Source organism: Pisolithus orientalis (assembly GCF_024613125.1).
Source record: "Pisolithus orientalis strain OTSU chromosome Unknown F5J12scaffold_5, whole genome shotgun sequence".
NCBI lineage: Eukaryota > Fungi > Basidiomycota > Agaricomycetes > Boletales > Pisolithaceae > Pisolithus > Pisolithus orientalis.
In genome coordinates this window covers 1,351,355-1,366,620 of record NW_026260786.1, presented here as the reverse complement: position 1 = coordinate 1,366,620, position 15,266 = coordinate 1,351,355, and the positions used below count along the sequence as shown (strand labels likewise).

Below are 15,266 nucleotides of genomic sequence, written 5' to 3'. Positions count from 1 at the left end.
CTCCGTTATAATGCAGCACAAAAACCGACAATTTGGAGCCAACTAGTTTATCTTAATAATCTTTGGTGTTCGTGGGGATGTTTATGGTAGTTTGAAGTGTGTTTTGGGAATTGTATACGTGGCCTGCCTGTTTCACCAGTCTGGACTGACTCGCTCGATGACAGGACAGGGGCCGTCCTCGGAGATTATGTAACGCGGTTAGTTCCGATAAACGGATGCAAATACAGCCGGAGACCATAAATTGACCGAGTCCAGAACTGCGTGCTCCGTGCTCACAGCCAGTTCCACACCCACAACCCACAGAAACACCCACTTTTCGTATTTTGTTCAAGGTTTCATTGTAGCCCACGATTCCTTCCTCAAACGTCGCCTTTAACATCTTCTGTCGCCGAAGAGGAGAAAACAGAAGGCCCAATTTCATGCTTCGACCTCCACTCTGCATTTCGTCGTATCTCTCCATATCCCGACTAGACTCCATAAGTACCGTACGTCTTCCTCATTTTCTTCTTATTATTCCTGACCTCCATGGATCTACTCAGCGTTAAAACGCCACATATCTGCCCGGCATGCCTGCTGCAGGAATTGTGAACATTCGTCGTGATGTCGACGACAAGTTTTATCGCTACCGCATGCCCCTTCTTCTTACGAAGATAGAGGGTAAAGGTAACGGGATCAAGACTGTCATTCCAAACATGTCCGACGTAGCTCGTGCCCTTTCTCGCCCCCCGTCTTACATAACCAAGTTCTTCGGATGTGAGCTGGGCGCACAAACCCCATTCGATGAAAAGAACGATCGCTACATCGTTAATGGTGCTCACGATGCCATTCGTCTCCGTGAACTCCTTGATGGCTTTATCGACAAGTTCGTGCTGTGTGCCTCGTGCAAGAATCCGGAGACCGATCTCAACGTCGTCAAAAATGGTCGACGTGAAGACATCTTCCGGGACTGCAAGGCTTGCGGAGAAAGGACTAACATCGACATGAGACACAAGCTCGTCACGTTCATCCTCAAGAATCCTCCCAAGAACCCTAAAAAGTCAAAGAAGGGTAAGGGGGAGGCGGCCAATAACGGCAACGGTGGAGGTGTTCATGCCTCTGGCCCCACTATCCCTGGTCAGGAGGAGGATGGGTCTGGCGGCGACACTGATGACGAGCTGACGAGAAAGATCAAGGCTGAGGCTGCCGACCTTACAAATGACACTGTTCTCGGCAACGACGATTGGGCTGTGGATACCTCCACCGAGGCTGTCAAAGCCCGTGTCAAAACCTTAGAGGGTCAAATGGGCGGACTTTCCCTCCCTGGAGGTGACGATGATGGGAGTGAGGATGACGCTGATAGCCCTTATTCGCAGTTTGGACGTTGGGTCGAGGAACACAGAAGCCAAGATGGTATCGGCTCCGTGCAGATTTACAGGAAGGCCGAGGAACTCGGCGTAGAGAAGAAGCACAAAGCTGTCCTCGTCCTTGTCCAGGCATTGTTCACCGAAGACATCGTAAAGGAAATTAACACGTACAACGCTCTGCTCGCTAAGGTATGTGTGTATGTTTTCGCCGTTGTCTTCATCACTAATCATTCTGCCAGATGATTACTAGCGAGAAGCACCAGAAGGCTCTACTGGGAGGCATCGAGCGACTCTCTGGGCTGACCTACACCGAGTTGATTCCTGCGATTCCTAAAATTCTCATGGCACTCTACCAAAACGACGTGCTGGATGAAGAAGTGGTTAAGCAGTGGGGTACTCACGTCAGCAAGAAGTATGTTGACAAGGAGACTAGTAAGAAGGTCAGGAAGGCGAGTGAACCCTTCCTGAAATGGTTGGAGGAGGCAGACGATGAATCTGATGAGGAGTGATGGACATTCTACGATTTCTTATGTTTCCGTTCGCTGTCCGTCTGAGATTCTTTCTGACATATCTCTTTCATGTTTATTTCCTGTGCTGATTATTTGACTCGCATGCCCTATGTGTCGTTCTGTATTCAACCAGGTGTTTGCTTCACTTTAGGGGTTTCTTGGGCGTGATGAGTCGGAACACCCTGATTAATAAGTCAAGCTGACGTCCTTTTGAAGTCGACCATGACGCCGCCCTTCACTAAGCCGCACATCGAAGACCGAGGAAGGAGAGTCAGGGTTCTTTTCAATGGCAAGTTTATCATTGACACCCACAAGGCGAAGCTTGTGTAAGTTATGGTCAGTTGGAAATCTAACACCCCGGCCTCATCGCTAGGTAGATGGGAGAATCCGTACTACCCTGTCTATTACTTCGCCAAGTCAGACCTGGATTCATCGCTGCTACGAGAATCCGAAAAGCTCCAGGGTGCTCAGGTTTGCGACCTGGTATCCAGCGACAGGGTGGTCAAGGGGGCAGTAACAGAATTCACAGGCAGCAACGACCTTGGAGGATTGCTCAAGGTCGCCTTTTCAGCTGCGGATGCATGGTTTGAAGAAGACGAGAGGATCTTCGTGCACCCCAAGGACCCCTATAAGGTTCGCCTTCATAGCTCGAAGTGAACTGATCGCCTGCTTACACGGCGCCTTTCCCCTGAAGCGCGTCGACGTGCTTCAGTCTTCCAGGCACGTCAGTGTGGAAGTTGATGGGGTAGAGGTTGCGAACACAAACAGGCCGCGGTTCCTTTTCGAAACTAGCCTGCGCAGGAGGACGTATATGCCCCTGACGGATATTCGCCTCGACCTTTTGAGGCCTTCTGAGACGACTACTGCATGTCCCTACAAGGTACGTACTAGCTGCTTTACTCGTTCCAGGAGAAGAGTTACACCCGTGTTTTCACTAGGGAGTGGCCAATTACTATGACGTAGTACTCCCCAATGGGAAGGTTTATAAAGACGTGGTGTGGTACTACCGCGCACCTCTTGTGGAATGCATCCAAATCACTGGTATGGCCGCCTTCTACGACGAGAAAGTCGACGTCTGGGTCGATGGTGAGAAGCAAACTTAGCCTGTGTCTTTCTCAATATTGCAATCGTGCAACTACTGTATCAATATTAGCCCCTGTTTTGTTTTGTTGCTCTTGTGTATATATGTATTTGTATTATGTCATGCTTTGCATGTGAAATCCAGGACGGGTCTTGTCGCGATATCTCGGCGTCCTTGGGAAACGAGCGTCCAAAGGGCGACGCTGTGTATCTGTCATGTCCCGCGCTCACGCTGTTGCACGGTTGAACTTGAGTGATGCTACGCTTGGTGCTTTTGCGTTCGTTCCGCCTTCGGCAACACTAGACCATCTAGTGCGATACCTGAGTACATGGAATGGTACCGAGTACGTGCTCTGCCGTTTTGTTTGGCTACAAGTGCCCCTGCTAAACCGCGCTGAACAGCAAGTTGTTCACGGTACTTGGAGAGGCTTTAAGCATTATCAGCGCCTGACTGCCCATTCTTTCAGCTTATCCAATATACACTGAAGCTGGCGGCTCCAGTCCTGATTGCACGTTCAAGACTTCAGCATCGCATTGGTCTTCGAAAGGAACCTATCAGAAACGTTTCGTCTTCTTTTGCAAGGTTCGCTGATATTATAGGCGACTTCAGGATGCTGGGCCGTTTCTGCGGTGAGTGTATTTGTTATATCCGCTTTCAGCGCTCATTACACAGCACTGTAACTATAGGCCTTTTCCCGGTTCTTCAATGGATGATATCCATGGAACGAAATCCCCCTCCAACACGAGCCCTTCTCAACATAGAGCGCCTCCAGGGGTGGTCCATGCTCTTCTACTATCCCCTTGAACACCTTTACTATCTCCGCGCACATGACCTCATCCCGGCCGCTATTCCTTCTATCATCTCGCTTGCTGGGCGCGGCAGCTTTCGGCGACTCAACCTGAATGCTGGCAAACTGGCAATGTGGTCATGTCGAGCATGGACAGTTTACGTGCTCCTCCAATTTGCCCACCTGATCGAAGACAGAAAATTGCTGCTGATGAAGGAACGGCACCTCAAGAAAGGTAAAGACGTTTCTATGGAAGAAAAGAAGGACCTTAGCCAAAGATGGGATGTCTTCTGGAACGAGGTGGTCGCCAATACAGCTAATTTGCCGTTGGCTATTCATTGGTAAGAACATCAATACAAATCAGTGGCAAATTTGTCAATCTGATTTGTTTAGGTCGTTGGAAAAGGGATTTTTTTCGAACGAAGTACGTACCACGTAGGCGTGCGCGAACGCACGTTTGATTCACTCCTCGGTTGTCAGCTGTGGCCAACAATATTTGCGCTGGTCAATGCTATGGCGTCTCTCAGGAGTGGGTGGAAGGCTACGGCCTTGCCCCGACAAAAACCAGCCATTGACAATGACGTGGGTGACTCCAATAACCCTTTGGTATCAGTCGAGAAGCAAGAGATGTAGCTGTGAGGGTTCCGTATAGACCCCGCGCCAGGTACGTGATTTGTCCCCCTTGACTGCAGACGCCGTTACGTTTAGACAGGTCTTCATCACTTCTGTCCACCGCGGGAAGCATTTACTACGCATTCTCCCCACTCCATCAGTATCAGCATGAGAAGTGTCGAAACTATGAATACCCAGATTAATCACGCATTCGGTGCTTTTCCGACGTCACGGAAACCTGGCTTTTTTCGCTCGGTTTCTTCGCAGTAAACATCCGTGCGTGCAAAAATTCTGTTAGAGAGCTCCACCCAACGCCGCTTTGTGTGCGGGCACACGTCAGACTTGTATTTCGCTCCTTGTAGAAGACGGTATTCTGAAACAAGTTACAAATAACAGACCTGCAATTACCGATTCTACGAACCAGTGCATGAGTATACCGGCGGAATCGCCGTCGTGAGGTGCTAAGTCTGGGAGGCTTACTTGACAAGTGGTACGTGTTTATGGTACTGCTTGAAGACAATGCAATTAGGGGTTGCGGACATGCCCACGAGGAAACAGTGCACGATGGTTACCAGGCTCTGAACACCCAAAGATTATTATCATCTCAATTCAGCTTCTGGAGGACTTGTTCGAAAGCAACGCTGGTTTTCTCTCGCAGAGTAGCTGCAGTACGTCGCAACCATCTCCACGACAGAGTGTAGACTTTTCCGATAGCGGCGGATGCTGTCTCTGGCACTCGATACTTCGGGGTCCACACACAAGTGATTTCAGCTGGAACGGCCAAGGAAGCATGTGGTAACGAAGATGGAAGTGTCCAAGCAGTTCTTGACTCATGCCTGCAGCATGATCAAAGGGTACAGCAAGATGACCGTGGTACTAATGGCCAACAGCAACCATTGCTTCCTGATTCGCCGTTTGGAGCTCCCCTTCTCTCTCTGCTGCGCAGTGATCCCTGCCGATGGTCATGCAGAGTCATGGTTGAGTTGGGTCGAATCTTGATCGAATCACGACTGTAGATTTCAAGAAGGCGTTGAGGAGTGGCGGTGGGAAGCCTCAAGGACGCCACCGTTCAGCCTCACCAATGACAGTCAATTCCTACGCAGTGCATGTCCACCACCCATACATGGGCAATTGGCTGTACTTTTTATGCCGGTCCCGATCGCTCGAATTGTTCATATTTGCGCTGTCCGGCTCTTCACTGATCTCCATAACCGCAATACACGGATGGATGGTTTACCCCCTCAGACAAATCGCCACTCGACGTTATACTAATCTCCACCAAGCTAGTATGCGAGTATTCGGAATCAATCCGCCGGATTCCATGAGGGCGTTGTTTTGTTTCCACCGGTTCAAGGTTAGGTGGCATGCCTCGTGGTTAGGAAGGTTAATAAGACCATTAGCCGAGGCCGTTTCATGAAGCAAGTTCACATCCGATCGATGTCTCAGGCCCCATGCGTGAGGGAGGGAACTTCAAGATCAGAAAATAAACTGCGTGTCCATCGATATGCCCAAACGGAGTTTCAAAGTTGCAAAGATGTCGATATGCGGATTTAATTTTACAGACCGGAACGTGCGTAGGAAATGCTGCTGTGAGGTGTTATGGGTGATTGACGGTTGAACGTTCGTGCCAACTGCATAATGGACTGGCTTTGGAATTTCAACTTGGGACGCAGATACGGCAGATATCTCCGCACGATTTTTTGTTTTACAGCATCGTTGTCCTAATGGAGCCCCCCAATTGTCCAACCTGCCTTCGGGGGGAAAGCGGGTGAGCTGATGGGCTGGCCACCTTCGAGTAAAATGAGGGTGCTGAGGGTAACGTCGGAACACGCGAGAAGCAATCATTTCCTCGATGGGTATTTGCTTGTACTTACGCCTTACCACTTGCATGAGTACGGTAAGTGGAGCTTCCTCAGGAAAAAGAAGAAGAAAAAACAACACCAGCGCAAAGATTATAAAAATTATATGGAAGTGCCACGAACTTGGCGTTCAGAACTAACACCTGCTGTAAAGCCATGCCTCTGATCTCGTTCGTAACATATATATCGAGTTGTTGTCCAGTCTTTTCCTGTGACGTGCCTCTGACTGATCAGCACTCAGATATGAGGTCACTAAGCTGGATACTGCACCAAAAGTACTACATAGCCGTGAATGAGCACGAAGCTTGAGGTCACATTCCTTGGGCTTAGTGCGAAGCGTCCTCGTGTACCACTTAAGACACTTGCTTTACCGTCCTGGAAGGTTCGCTGACAATCCCAAAGGTTCCGTCACACATCACCTCTCGGGAGCACCTTCACCTGCTAGGTGGGCTGAACTTGCAGTCGTACTGGTGATTTTTTCTGGCCCAATTTTCACACGCATACTTCATCGAAGCCGTAAGGCACCCAGCTCTGGAAGTGATTGCAGCTATTTAGGGAGATCTAGTAGGACAGGTATTTGAAATGGAGCTCCAGCCATCTTTTGAGAGGGATGTGGGAGCCAAGCTGAGGGGAAATCAAAGTTGATCAGTGGTGTGTGGCTCAACTTATTGGCAGAGACAGTTCCGCTAATGAAATTATGGCAGGGGGGTGACAGTAGCTCGTGCTCGGCCCGGCGAACGTGCGTCTAACTGTTGGCTCCGCCCATATTTCCAAGCTTAATGATCACTGCGTAATTTCAGACACAAGACCACATCCACATGAAAAAAAAACTATCAAAGGAAAAAGAAAAAGAAAAGAAGAAAAATATATATGGAAATAATAGTATCTGCCCCTCCTCGCTCTTCTTCCACCATTACCCCACTTTGCCTAGAAAGTACGCCAGACAGCCTCTCCGAACACTCTCATCCACAGCTTGTCCGGTCAAACTCAATCCTAGACACGACCCTGATCTCGGAACTGTTCCTATTACTATTCACTTCGTGTCCATTACCTCCGTGGACAGCCATTAAATCGCCTGCCGACACCTATTTAATACCAGATCACTCCCCAAACATTTCACCAACAACCAGTTCAAACACTTCAACATCCCCTTTCCTACTACATTACATCCTCTCATTCTCAATGGGTACCAAAGGACGCGAAGTGCCGCGGGTCGTTTGTTGTGCCATTCCAATAACAAGTGCCGCCAGAAAGGTCCTCGTCATAACAAGTAGAAAACGTCAAGATCTCTGGGTCTGTGCGTCCCTTTCCTATCCCCTTAACTCCCTTCCAGTGTCAACCGCAGCTGACTATAATCTTTTTTTCTTCCCCAGTGCCAAAAGGTGGTTGGGAGTCGACGGATGGTGTTTTAGAGGCCGCGGCCTCTCGGGAAGCCTTAGAAGAAGGTCTCACCCTTTGTCCCTCTACCCGTCATCTCATCTCCTGATGAATGTCCCCTTGCTCTTCTCTGCGTATTTTTCGCCGCGCCTTCAAATAACCAGCGGGCGTTCGTGGTAGAATCACGCGATATGTGACTACAATCCAGTCACCGTCAACCACCTATCACTTCTACGAGCTCGAAGTCTCGTCTCTAGATAAAGAATGGTTAGAAGGCAAAGAACGCACAAGAGAGTGGGTCGACTACGCAGAAGCGTACCGAAGGATCGCGTGGAAGCCTGAGCTTGCGCAAGGTTTATCTTTGTCGACGCTAGCGCCAAGGCGGTAGTCTTGTCGCCGCATATGACGCGGCCTGCAAGTGCGCCCTGTGTGGCGTGTACATCATTTGTTGCTGCCGCGCTCACAACTTTTATGAATGCCAGCTAGGACATTTTTTCCGAGCGCCCCTACAACATCAACATCGCGGCATATGCACCATGATTACTAGATGTCCGTTTAAAACGCTGCCGCCGTTGGTTCATGACGTTAATTTTTCCCATTTGACGATACCACTTACCTTTTGTCACACAATTGTTTCGCCTCCCACATGATCTCCATTCCGCAATCCTACGTGCATATACATATCTTGCTATACACAATGTATCACATAACTCCCCCTCTCTCGCATTACGGCGTCGCCGTATGCCACGTTGCGTCTGACATAGGCTTGTGGGTATCGTTCCCCGTTTTGATTACTACATCTAGACGTAGTCTGCTGCATTCCATAAAGGTATTGAATCTCTTCTGTGTGCAGACTTAAATGGTTTTCTGTGATACGGTTGGTTCTCTGCGTATTTTCCTGTTATTTTGACACGTACTGATTCTGTATTTCTTTGTATCACAGCAGTTTTGACTCAGTCTTGACTAGTGACTCACCATTAATGGCCAAATTTAATGGCGCATTATCGGCAAGCAGGTCGGCATCATTTCTTATTGGCTTCCTCATGCTGATGGCGGTGATACGGTTGGACAGGAACTGCTCAACGCCTTTTATCTAATTGGTTTTCTCTACTGAGACACTGAACTGTCAGGCTGCGGCCAGCATGGATCAACGACTATCTGCTTACCTTGTATATCGTCTCTCCCCCACAATGCGACCCTGAACATTATTGTCCCTTTCCGAGTGGCATCCGCCACTGACGTAGATCCGCTGGGCCAGGAGATACGGGCCGACTGTCAATTCGACGAGATGCGAAGACTTCGGACTAATAACACAGCGACACGGGCGGTTGATCATAAGCCTATCTGCATTGTTGGAACGATAGACGCGGGACACCCAACACATCTACCTTGCACACTCTTCATGGTCGAATTACCAAAGGGCATCCCAGTTCCAGAGTGGGTGGCACCGCGTGAACCTCTATGTCGAGCAAACGATTGACGGAAGCCTGACTTCAAGGGTTCCTGCTGTCCGAGAAGTGCTGATAATCGCGCGTTGGACACCGTCGATGGCAGTACCAGGCGGTACCCTCAATCAGTGATCCGTCTGAGAATGGAGTCAAAGGCCCTGGAAAATTTTACCCTTGCACGTCCGACTCCGCGAATGCGACAAGGTTAGATGAACGGAGGACGTGTGGATGAAGGGCAGGATCGTAGAGACATTATTATAGACAGTGTTCCTACAAGTACTAATCGATTGACCAGAGGACGATGGTGAATCGGAAGACAGTGAGGGTCTCCGGTAGCGCCGCTTGGGACGGGCGAACAAAGTTCCTACACCCACGGAAATGCAGCTGCCAGCAGAATGGAAATTGCCCGACGGTCGGAGTTTTTGCATGTCAAAGCCCCAGAGTCGCCAGGATGACAGGCTAAAAACTTGACACCCGACACTGCTCTACCCCACACGCCCGACAGTACATATATACAACGACACATCTCTCCTGGAAGAAAACCAGACGATTGCGCTGTCCTTCCCCAAGTCAGGCATGCAGTGAGCTCGCGCTTGGTCAGCCCAGCAGTCTGAATTGGTTCGGCTCACACAACCAAAACAGGCAGCCACGCATGGAGAGGCACAGCCACCTTATGCCCTCGGCGGCCCTATCGCAGGCTCAGCCTCATCTGGGATATCCCTTGGTCGACGAGCTGTCCTTGGTCACCATAGTACAACCACAGCAGAAATTGCAACAGCAACAACAAGGGGGCGACCTGTCGCCCTCGACGGTAGAAGGTGTCATGTCTCTGCTAACACCATCTGAAGCGCATGCCTTCCAATCCTTTCTAACGTCGCTTGACGCCGCTGAGTATGCCGCCGACTGGAACATGCAACTCGACCTGCCGTACGAACACACGCCGTCTGTGCAGGGCAGGGATGCATTGACAAGGGCAACCAGAGATCTCATGTCTCTAGACGCAGGCAAACTTAGGCATCCCTTGAAGTCATCTCCGGGTGGCAGCTCGGCTACCTCCGTTCACCGGCACCCCCAGCCACAGAATTCTGTCTCGCTCCTGTTGGCTCGTGCACATCGTTCGTCCGATAGCAGGGTTCATGCAAACGATGAACTCGTCCCATCCTCGTCCTCACGGTCGTACACATCTTCTCCGGGACCGGCCGTGCGGTCATCGCCTCCTGCATGCGAATCACCTGGCGGTTCCAACGGATCTGTAAAGAGGTCTCCGCCCCTTGATGCGACCTCGAGCACTAAGCGCCATCGCTTGTCCAACGGTTCGCTAGGCGAAGAAAAACTAGCGCAGAACAATAGAACAGCCCTCCTTTCCCCTTCTCAAAAGAAAGCCAACCACATTCAATCGGAGCAAAAACGGAGGGCGAATATACGTAGGGGCTATGACGCCCTCTGCGAGATCGTGCCCGCGCTTCGGGAAGCGTGTCGGGCAGAAGAAGAACGTGTCATGGCACACGGAAAGAGTAGAGGTCGGCGTCGAAACAAGAGCACGGAGGATGGTGAAAGGATTGATGGCAGGGCAGGCCCGAAGAGTGAGAACGTTGTCTTGTCAAAGAGTGGGTTGCTCGTCCCTCCAATTGCCTATTGTCGACTCATATATATCTTTTAGCTATTGACTATGTCCACGAATTGCTATCCGAGAAAGAGAGCCTGCTGCAACGTCTGCATGTCGCTCGGAGCGTCCTGCCTCCTAACCATCCTTTGCTACAACGTCATCCTGACGCTCCTCCGCCTCTATGGGAGAGAAGATGGACCGGTGGGCAATCCAATGAGGGGGAGGATGATGATGATGACGAGGACGAGGATTAGGCTGTGCAGCTCGAGTCAGTCGAGCGAGCTTATCCATATCCCTGCGTAGGTATCTAAAGGAAGAGCATCCTTTTCTCAGATATGCTACTGTGTGGCGATAGCTGAGCATTGGCCATCCTTGCCGGCTGACGATGTCATAGTTGGGCTTCCATTATATCTCACTTAAAGCTAGTTAAATGTATTGTATGGGCACGAGGCGTTGTGTAATTGGGTTTTCACATTCGCTTATTCACTCGAATGGGTTTGAGTTAGCCTGACCGATCGGCATGCCCCGTGCGGCCCGAGACAGGTATTGTGACGGCGATTTTACCCGGCATCGACACCAGCTCCATGTCTGGGTCAAAGCAATCTAGAAAACGCAAATACCGCTCAGCGAGTATACTGCTCAACCCATAAGGACCGATCTCACTGACGCATCGATGATATTACAATATAGGACGGTCCGGCACCGACGTGGGCCAAACGTGCGATCGACGGACCAGGTATCTGGGCGAGCTGCGTGAAGGGCAAGGAAAAGCAGACTGTTGGAGAATTATATGATCTCTTCGAATCGGTAAATAAAGTGCTCTTTTCGAATACCCCCATAGCCAACGGGATCTGGATCAGCTGGCCAGCCAGCTATGGCCGATCGAGGGAGACATAGAGGACCACGCAGAGAGATATTGTGACCGGGACCCAGCTGAAGATGAAGACGAAGGAGGAAATCTCGAAGATCAGATTGCCAGAGAGCTCGCCGCGATCAAACGCCCGCGGACGGAAAGCAGATTCAGTCAGTGTCTACGACTTTTTGTTTTCCTCTCTTCTAGATTTTTCAATCCTTCTTTCGGCAGCAAGCTGTCATACGAATACCCCTTGCGGTACGTTCTGCGCGAAACGCATACCCACTTTTTTTTTGAACACATTGGCAGTGATTTTCATTTCTTGCAAACCACCGGTGGACCCGGTGAAGCTCGTCGCTACACACGTCCAGAACGTTCAACGGACCGGGGTAACGAAAACGAAGTGAACGATCCTCCCCTCCAACATTTTCCCGTTACAGTCATCGTCTGACACACATGCAATAAGGTATACACATCGTTTAACGCCTGTTTCGGGGACATGCGTGGCAAACCTTCCAGAAATCCATTCCCTGTGTTGTCGCGTCTTCGCCCCATTCTTCACGGAAAATGGGGGCGACGACCCACCCAAAACTCACAAGGTTGGTTTCAGGATGCCGGTGATATGACAATGAAAATAACATTTATACGCAATTCTGTGCACTGCAGTACAAAACCGAGTTGCGAATCTGCAATCACAACACCCTAACACGCATGGAAGTCATCCAAGAGGTTGCAAAATGTATCCCCGAGAGTTATACAGTAGATCTCGACAATCCAGAGGTATTTGTCCTCGTGGAAGTTTTCAAGGTTCATGTTTTGTTTCCCGCTTGCTGGGCCATGGTCTGACACTGTTTTTTTTGTTGCACGAAAAGAGCGTGTGTGGTGTAAGCATCTTGAAGGATTACTATCGACTTCAAAAGTTCAATGTCATGACCCTGGCTAACGAGAAGAATGAGACAGAGAATTTTAAGCATGGGACAGGTCGAGTCAAAGGAAAGGAAGACGTTGGGGAGGCTGGTACTACAGAAGTGCGTAATAAAGACGATATTTAAATAGCTGGTAGTCGACTGCAGTTAACTTGCATGGGTACACTCCCCCTAGCGTGGGGGGGTCGGGGAAGGACGGACGCAACGCATGTGAGTATATACATGTAACATTTGGGAACGTTCAACCAACCCTTGTCCCCAATTTTTTCAAGAACCTTAAAAGTGGTAAAGGGAGGTTAGAACGTCAGTCTCCGGCTCGAAACATGGTAGGAAGTCAAAGTGCGTACGCACGTTGCGGTCCATGTACATTTCAGCTCATTTCCCTCGTTGGATTCGTATACATTTGCAATAGACCGCCGCGTCACTCGATCTGTGCTGTCAAGCATGCAATTGCAACTTTCAGAAGGTGACTTTCAAAGTTGCCAACCCGTTATTACCTTATATAACCACTAACATAGTCTATTCATGTACATCCTAATACCTACCAATCTGCCTACCAATATTACAACGTTTATATGACAATTGACTATATTTGTAAAGACCTCGGAGATTGTAGAAAATCTGGTGTGTCATGGAACCTGGACTGGGCACTCTGTAACAAAGCTGCTATCCTCTGCCATGTAACCTTTTGAAAAGCGATCGTGTGCCATCCGCGCAGTTGTAACACTCACTGACCATGGACCGTGCGAAAGTCCACCTGGCATCAACTTTGGACGAGTAAAAGCATACAGGATCGTGTTGATCAAACCAGATGATCCGAATAATGTGGCTGCGAGAGATGTCACTGCAACCGGAACGTCATGGCCACTGAATTGATAAAAACGAGCCAATGATATAGGCAACAGCTATCGCTCGTTCGGCATAATCATATAAAAAAATACACAAGACCACTCACGAGTATAATATACACCAGGGGGTAACTGTAAAGTGATTTGTCCAGAAGCCACCAATTGTAGGGTAGGGGCCACTTACAAGATCATTTGAACTGCTCTGAGACTCTCTGCAGATGTCTCCGTTCCATACGGGATTATTCTCTCTTCCTGCTTTCGACTCCAGCGGAATCTGCCATCCACGGGAACAAGGAATCGCTTGATAACAAGCACGAGGAACACGTATGAGATGATATTCAATACAGCAGCCATCCACATCCACATATAATCGAGGCCAATCTGCTCCATGATACTGCGGTTAATCCAGCACCCTGAACGGCAGTGTCAATTCAAGTTATCGAAGGTAAAACTGAACTATAAACACTTACAATGGCCGGTGGGACCGTAAACGTTGCGTTGAGCCACGTTCGGCACGACCACCAGAATTAGGATGACCAGCCAAATTATTGCCAGTATAAGGAGCGCAAATTTTGGTGGAGACTTCCGCTTCAGCACCAATACTTGCAGTATGTGCAAGGCAATGGCCTATCTAAAATCATTATTTCACTACTGCGACAAATTATGTAACAGGCGTACCATTATACTGAGGGTCTATGGGCATGTGAAGGCGATTTCATTTTGACTTTGATACGTACCTAAGAGCAACCCCAACATCCCCCACCTGCATGAAGAAACCTGGATGCACTGAAAAACAAACATCCGGTAAATTGAAAGCGGAAGTACCTTGGACGGTACAAACGGGACTGGGGTACACCCTCTAGACATTAAATGAGCGAACGAGGAGCTTCACAAACGTGTGGAAGGCTTGCCGCTTCTACAATCCACTTGATGTCGAGCAATCCAGCTATATGTCGTCAGTCATCAACAGGAACAACGAGGTAGTATGTACCGACCCATAGCCAGAATGAAGTCAGAAATCATCAAATTAAGGAAATAATAGTGTATATGCGTGGCGGTAGACCACCTCCGCGAGGCATTTTGCCTAATGGCAACGGCGCTATACTAACGTGACAAAATCAGTCTGTTTGGCGGCGGCGAAGGGAAGAAACTCACGCCAATGTAAAGCAACACACCACCGACAGCCAGTGCCGACGCAGCAGACGCCATGACCATGAAGGCCATTCCCACCTGGACTTCGAAGTAAATTTGGTCACTCATGACTAGTGCGTTGAAACAAAGTGCGTCTGTCCGCGATAAGGGTTGGATTATATAGTTTCATCATGGACGCCGTCTGTACCTCTGGTTATGGTCTATGGAGTCTTCTATGTTGCGGATATGTATATATGCTGATGGTCCCTATCAGCATGACAGCATGTATATTCGGATACAGCAAGTAGTCGCATATGAGCGTTTAGCAGCGGAACGTTGAAAACGTTGAAGGGCACAATTCGTTATCTGCAATACTTACCATAAGCACCAAACTTTCCACTTCGTGTCGCTCTCCACACCACATCATTTTCGGTTTCTTGCACTCGCGTGCTCGGCATTTCTCTATCATTGCTTTACCTTGCTGGCTACGTGCAGCCAAGTTGTTCTCATCGATGCCTTCCGTCTTGTACCACTCCAAATCTCAGAAATGGTTCCTCCCGTCAAGGCACCGTCATGGTTGCCTTTATCAGAGCATGACGCAGAAATGGTGTGCTTGAGAGGGACACGGCATGATAGGGTTCCCAGGAACGTCTGGCACTTTTAGTATTGTGGCGAAAAGAGCATGACACAAAAATGATATGAAGAGTGACACAACTTGAATGCAAAACTGGGTTGAAGAAGCCTCCTCTGGGATGTATAGTAAAGACCGACAACGGAGAAGTTGATACTGTGACTCCCGTACAATCACTGTTATAGACTTTACTACGTAAACCGTCTTCTGCCAGATGCCATGTAGAGGCTGTGCATGCCAATAACCTCCGACCAA

General features: G+C 49.3%; 7 protein-coding genes across 7 annotated transcripts; 6 read left to right on the top strand and 1 right to left on the bottom strand.

Moving 5' to 3' along the window:
- The first annotated feature begins 268 nt into the window (after positions 1-268).
- F5J12DRAFT_811457 (domain found in IF2B/IF5-domain-containing protein) lies at positions 269-2,002 on the top strand. Its single transcript, XM_051744844.1, has 3 exons — positions 269-485; positions 540-1,532; positions 1,583-2,002. The coding sequence occupies exons 2-3, from the start codon at positions 567-569 to the stop codon at positions 1,850-1,852; spliced, it is 1,236 nt and encodes a 411-aa protein (XP_051603256.1). The 5' UTR covers positions 269-485; positions 540-566; the 3' UTR covers positions 1,853-2,002.
- F5J12DRAFT_811454 (uncharacterized protein) lies at positions 1,998-3,024 on the top strand. The gene is made up of 4 exons (XM_051744843.1): positions 1,998-2,178; positions 2,230-2,485; positions 2,547-2,732; positions 2,791-3,024. Exons 1-4 carry the CDS (start codon positions 2,075-2,077, stop codon positions 2,953-2,955), a joined length of 711 nt encoding a protein of 236 aa, XP_051603255.1. The 5' UTR covers positions 1,998-2,074; the 3' UTR covers positions 2,956-3,024.
- Positions 3,025-3,148: 124 nt separating this feature from the next.
- On the top strand, positions 3,149-4,353 carry F5J12DRAFT_889838 (uncharacterized protein; the record flags this gene model as incomplete). Its single annotated transcript, XM_051747362.1, has 6 exons — positions 3,149-3,276; positions 3,335-3,347; positions 3,400-3,562; positions 3,620-4,061; positions 4,114-4,144; positions 4,201-4,353. 6 exons carry the CDS (start codon positions 3,149-3,151, stop codon positions 4,351-4,353), a joined length of 930 nt encoding a protein of 309 aa, XP_051603254.1.
- Positions 4,354-6,714: 2,361 nt separating this feature from the next.
- Positions 6,715-8,085, top strand: F5J12DRAFT_455179 (NUDIX hydrolase domain-like protein). The gene is made up of 5 exons (XM_051739517.1): positions 6,715-6,842; positions 6,896-6,930; positions 6,992-7,488; positions 7,565-7,636; positions 7,733-8,085. The coding sequence occupies exons 3-5, from the start codon at positions 7,062-7,064 to the stop codon at positions 7,954-7,956; spliced, it is 723 nt and encodes a 240-aa protein (XP_051603253.1). The 5' UTR covers positions 6,715-6,842; positions 6,896-6,930; positions 6,992-7,061; the 3' UTR covers positions 7,957-8,085.
- Positions 8,086-9,342: 1,257 nt separating this feature from the next.
- Positions 9,343-11,088, top strand: F5J12DRAFT_811405 (uncharacterized protein). Its single transcript, XM_051744842.1, has 2 exons — positions 9,343-10,623; positions 10,677-11,088. The coding sequence occupies exons 1-2, from the start codon at positions 9,669-9,671 to the stop codon at positions 10,874-10,876; spliced, it is 1,155 nt and encodes a 384-aa protein (XP_051603252.1). The 5' UTR covers positions 9,343-9,668; the 3' UTR covers positions 10,877-11,088.
- Positions 11,089-11,156: 68 nt separating this feature from the next.
- Positions 11,157-12,897, top strand: F5J12DRAFT_811388 (uncharacterized protein). The gene is made up of 10 exons (XM_051744841.1): positions 11,157-11,248; positions 11,313-11,429; positions 11,483-11,645; positions 11,707-11,733; positions 11,785-11,878; positions 11,942-12,074; positions 12,142-12,282; positions 12,348-12,611; positions 12,674-12,740; positions 12,814-12,897. The coding sequence occupies exons 1-8, from the start codon at positions 11,207-11,209 to the stop codon at positions 12,525-12,527; spliced, it is 897 nt and encodes a 298-aa protein (XP_051603251.1). The 5' UTR covers positions 11,157-11,206; the 3' UTR covers positions 12,528-12,611; positions 12,674-12,740; positions 12,814-12,897.
- Positions 12,805-14,764, bottom strand: F5J12DRAFT_455046 (uncharacterized protein). The gene is made up of 11 exons (XM_051739516.1): positions 14,589-14,764; positions 14,405-14,535; positions 14,245-14,353; positions 14,161-14,195; positions 14,075-14,108; positions 13,987-14,026; positions 13,928-13,934; positions 13,720-13,876; positions 13,434-13,662; positions 13,357-13,381; positions 12,805-13,306 (listed from the first exon to the last, which is right to left on the bottom strand). The coding sequence occupies exons 2-11, from the start codon at positions 14,507-14,509 to the stop codon at positions 13,031-13,033; spliced, it is 1,017 nt and encodes a 338-aa protein (XP_051603250.1). The 5' UTR covers positions 14,510-14,535; positions 14,589-14,764; the 3' UTR covers positions 12,805-13,030.
- Between the last annotated feature and the right edge of the window lie 502 nt (positions 14,765-15,266).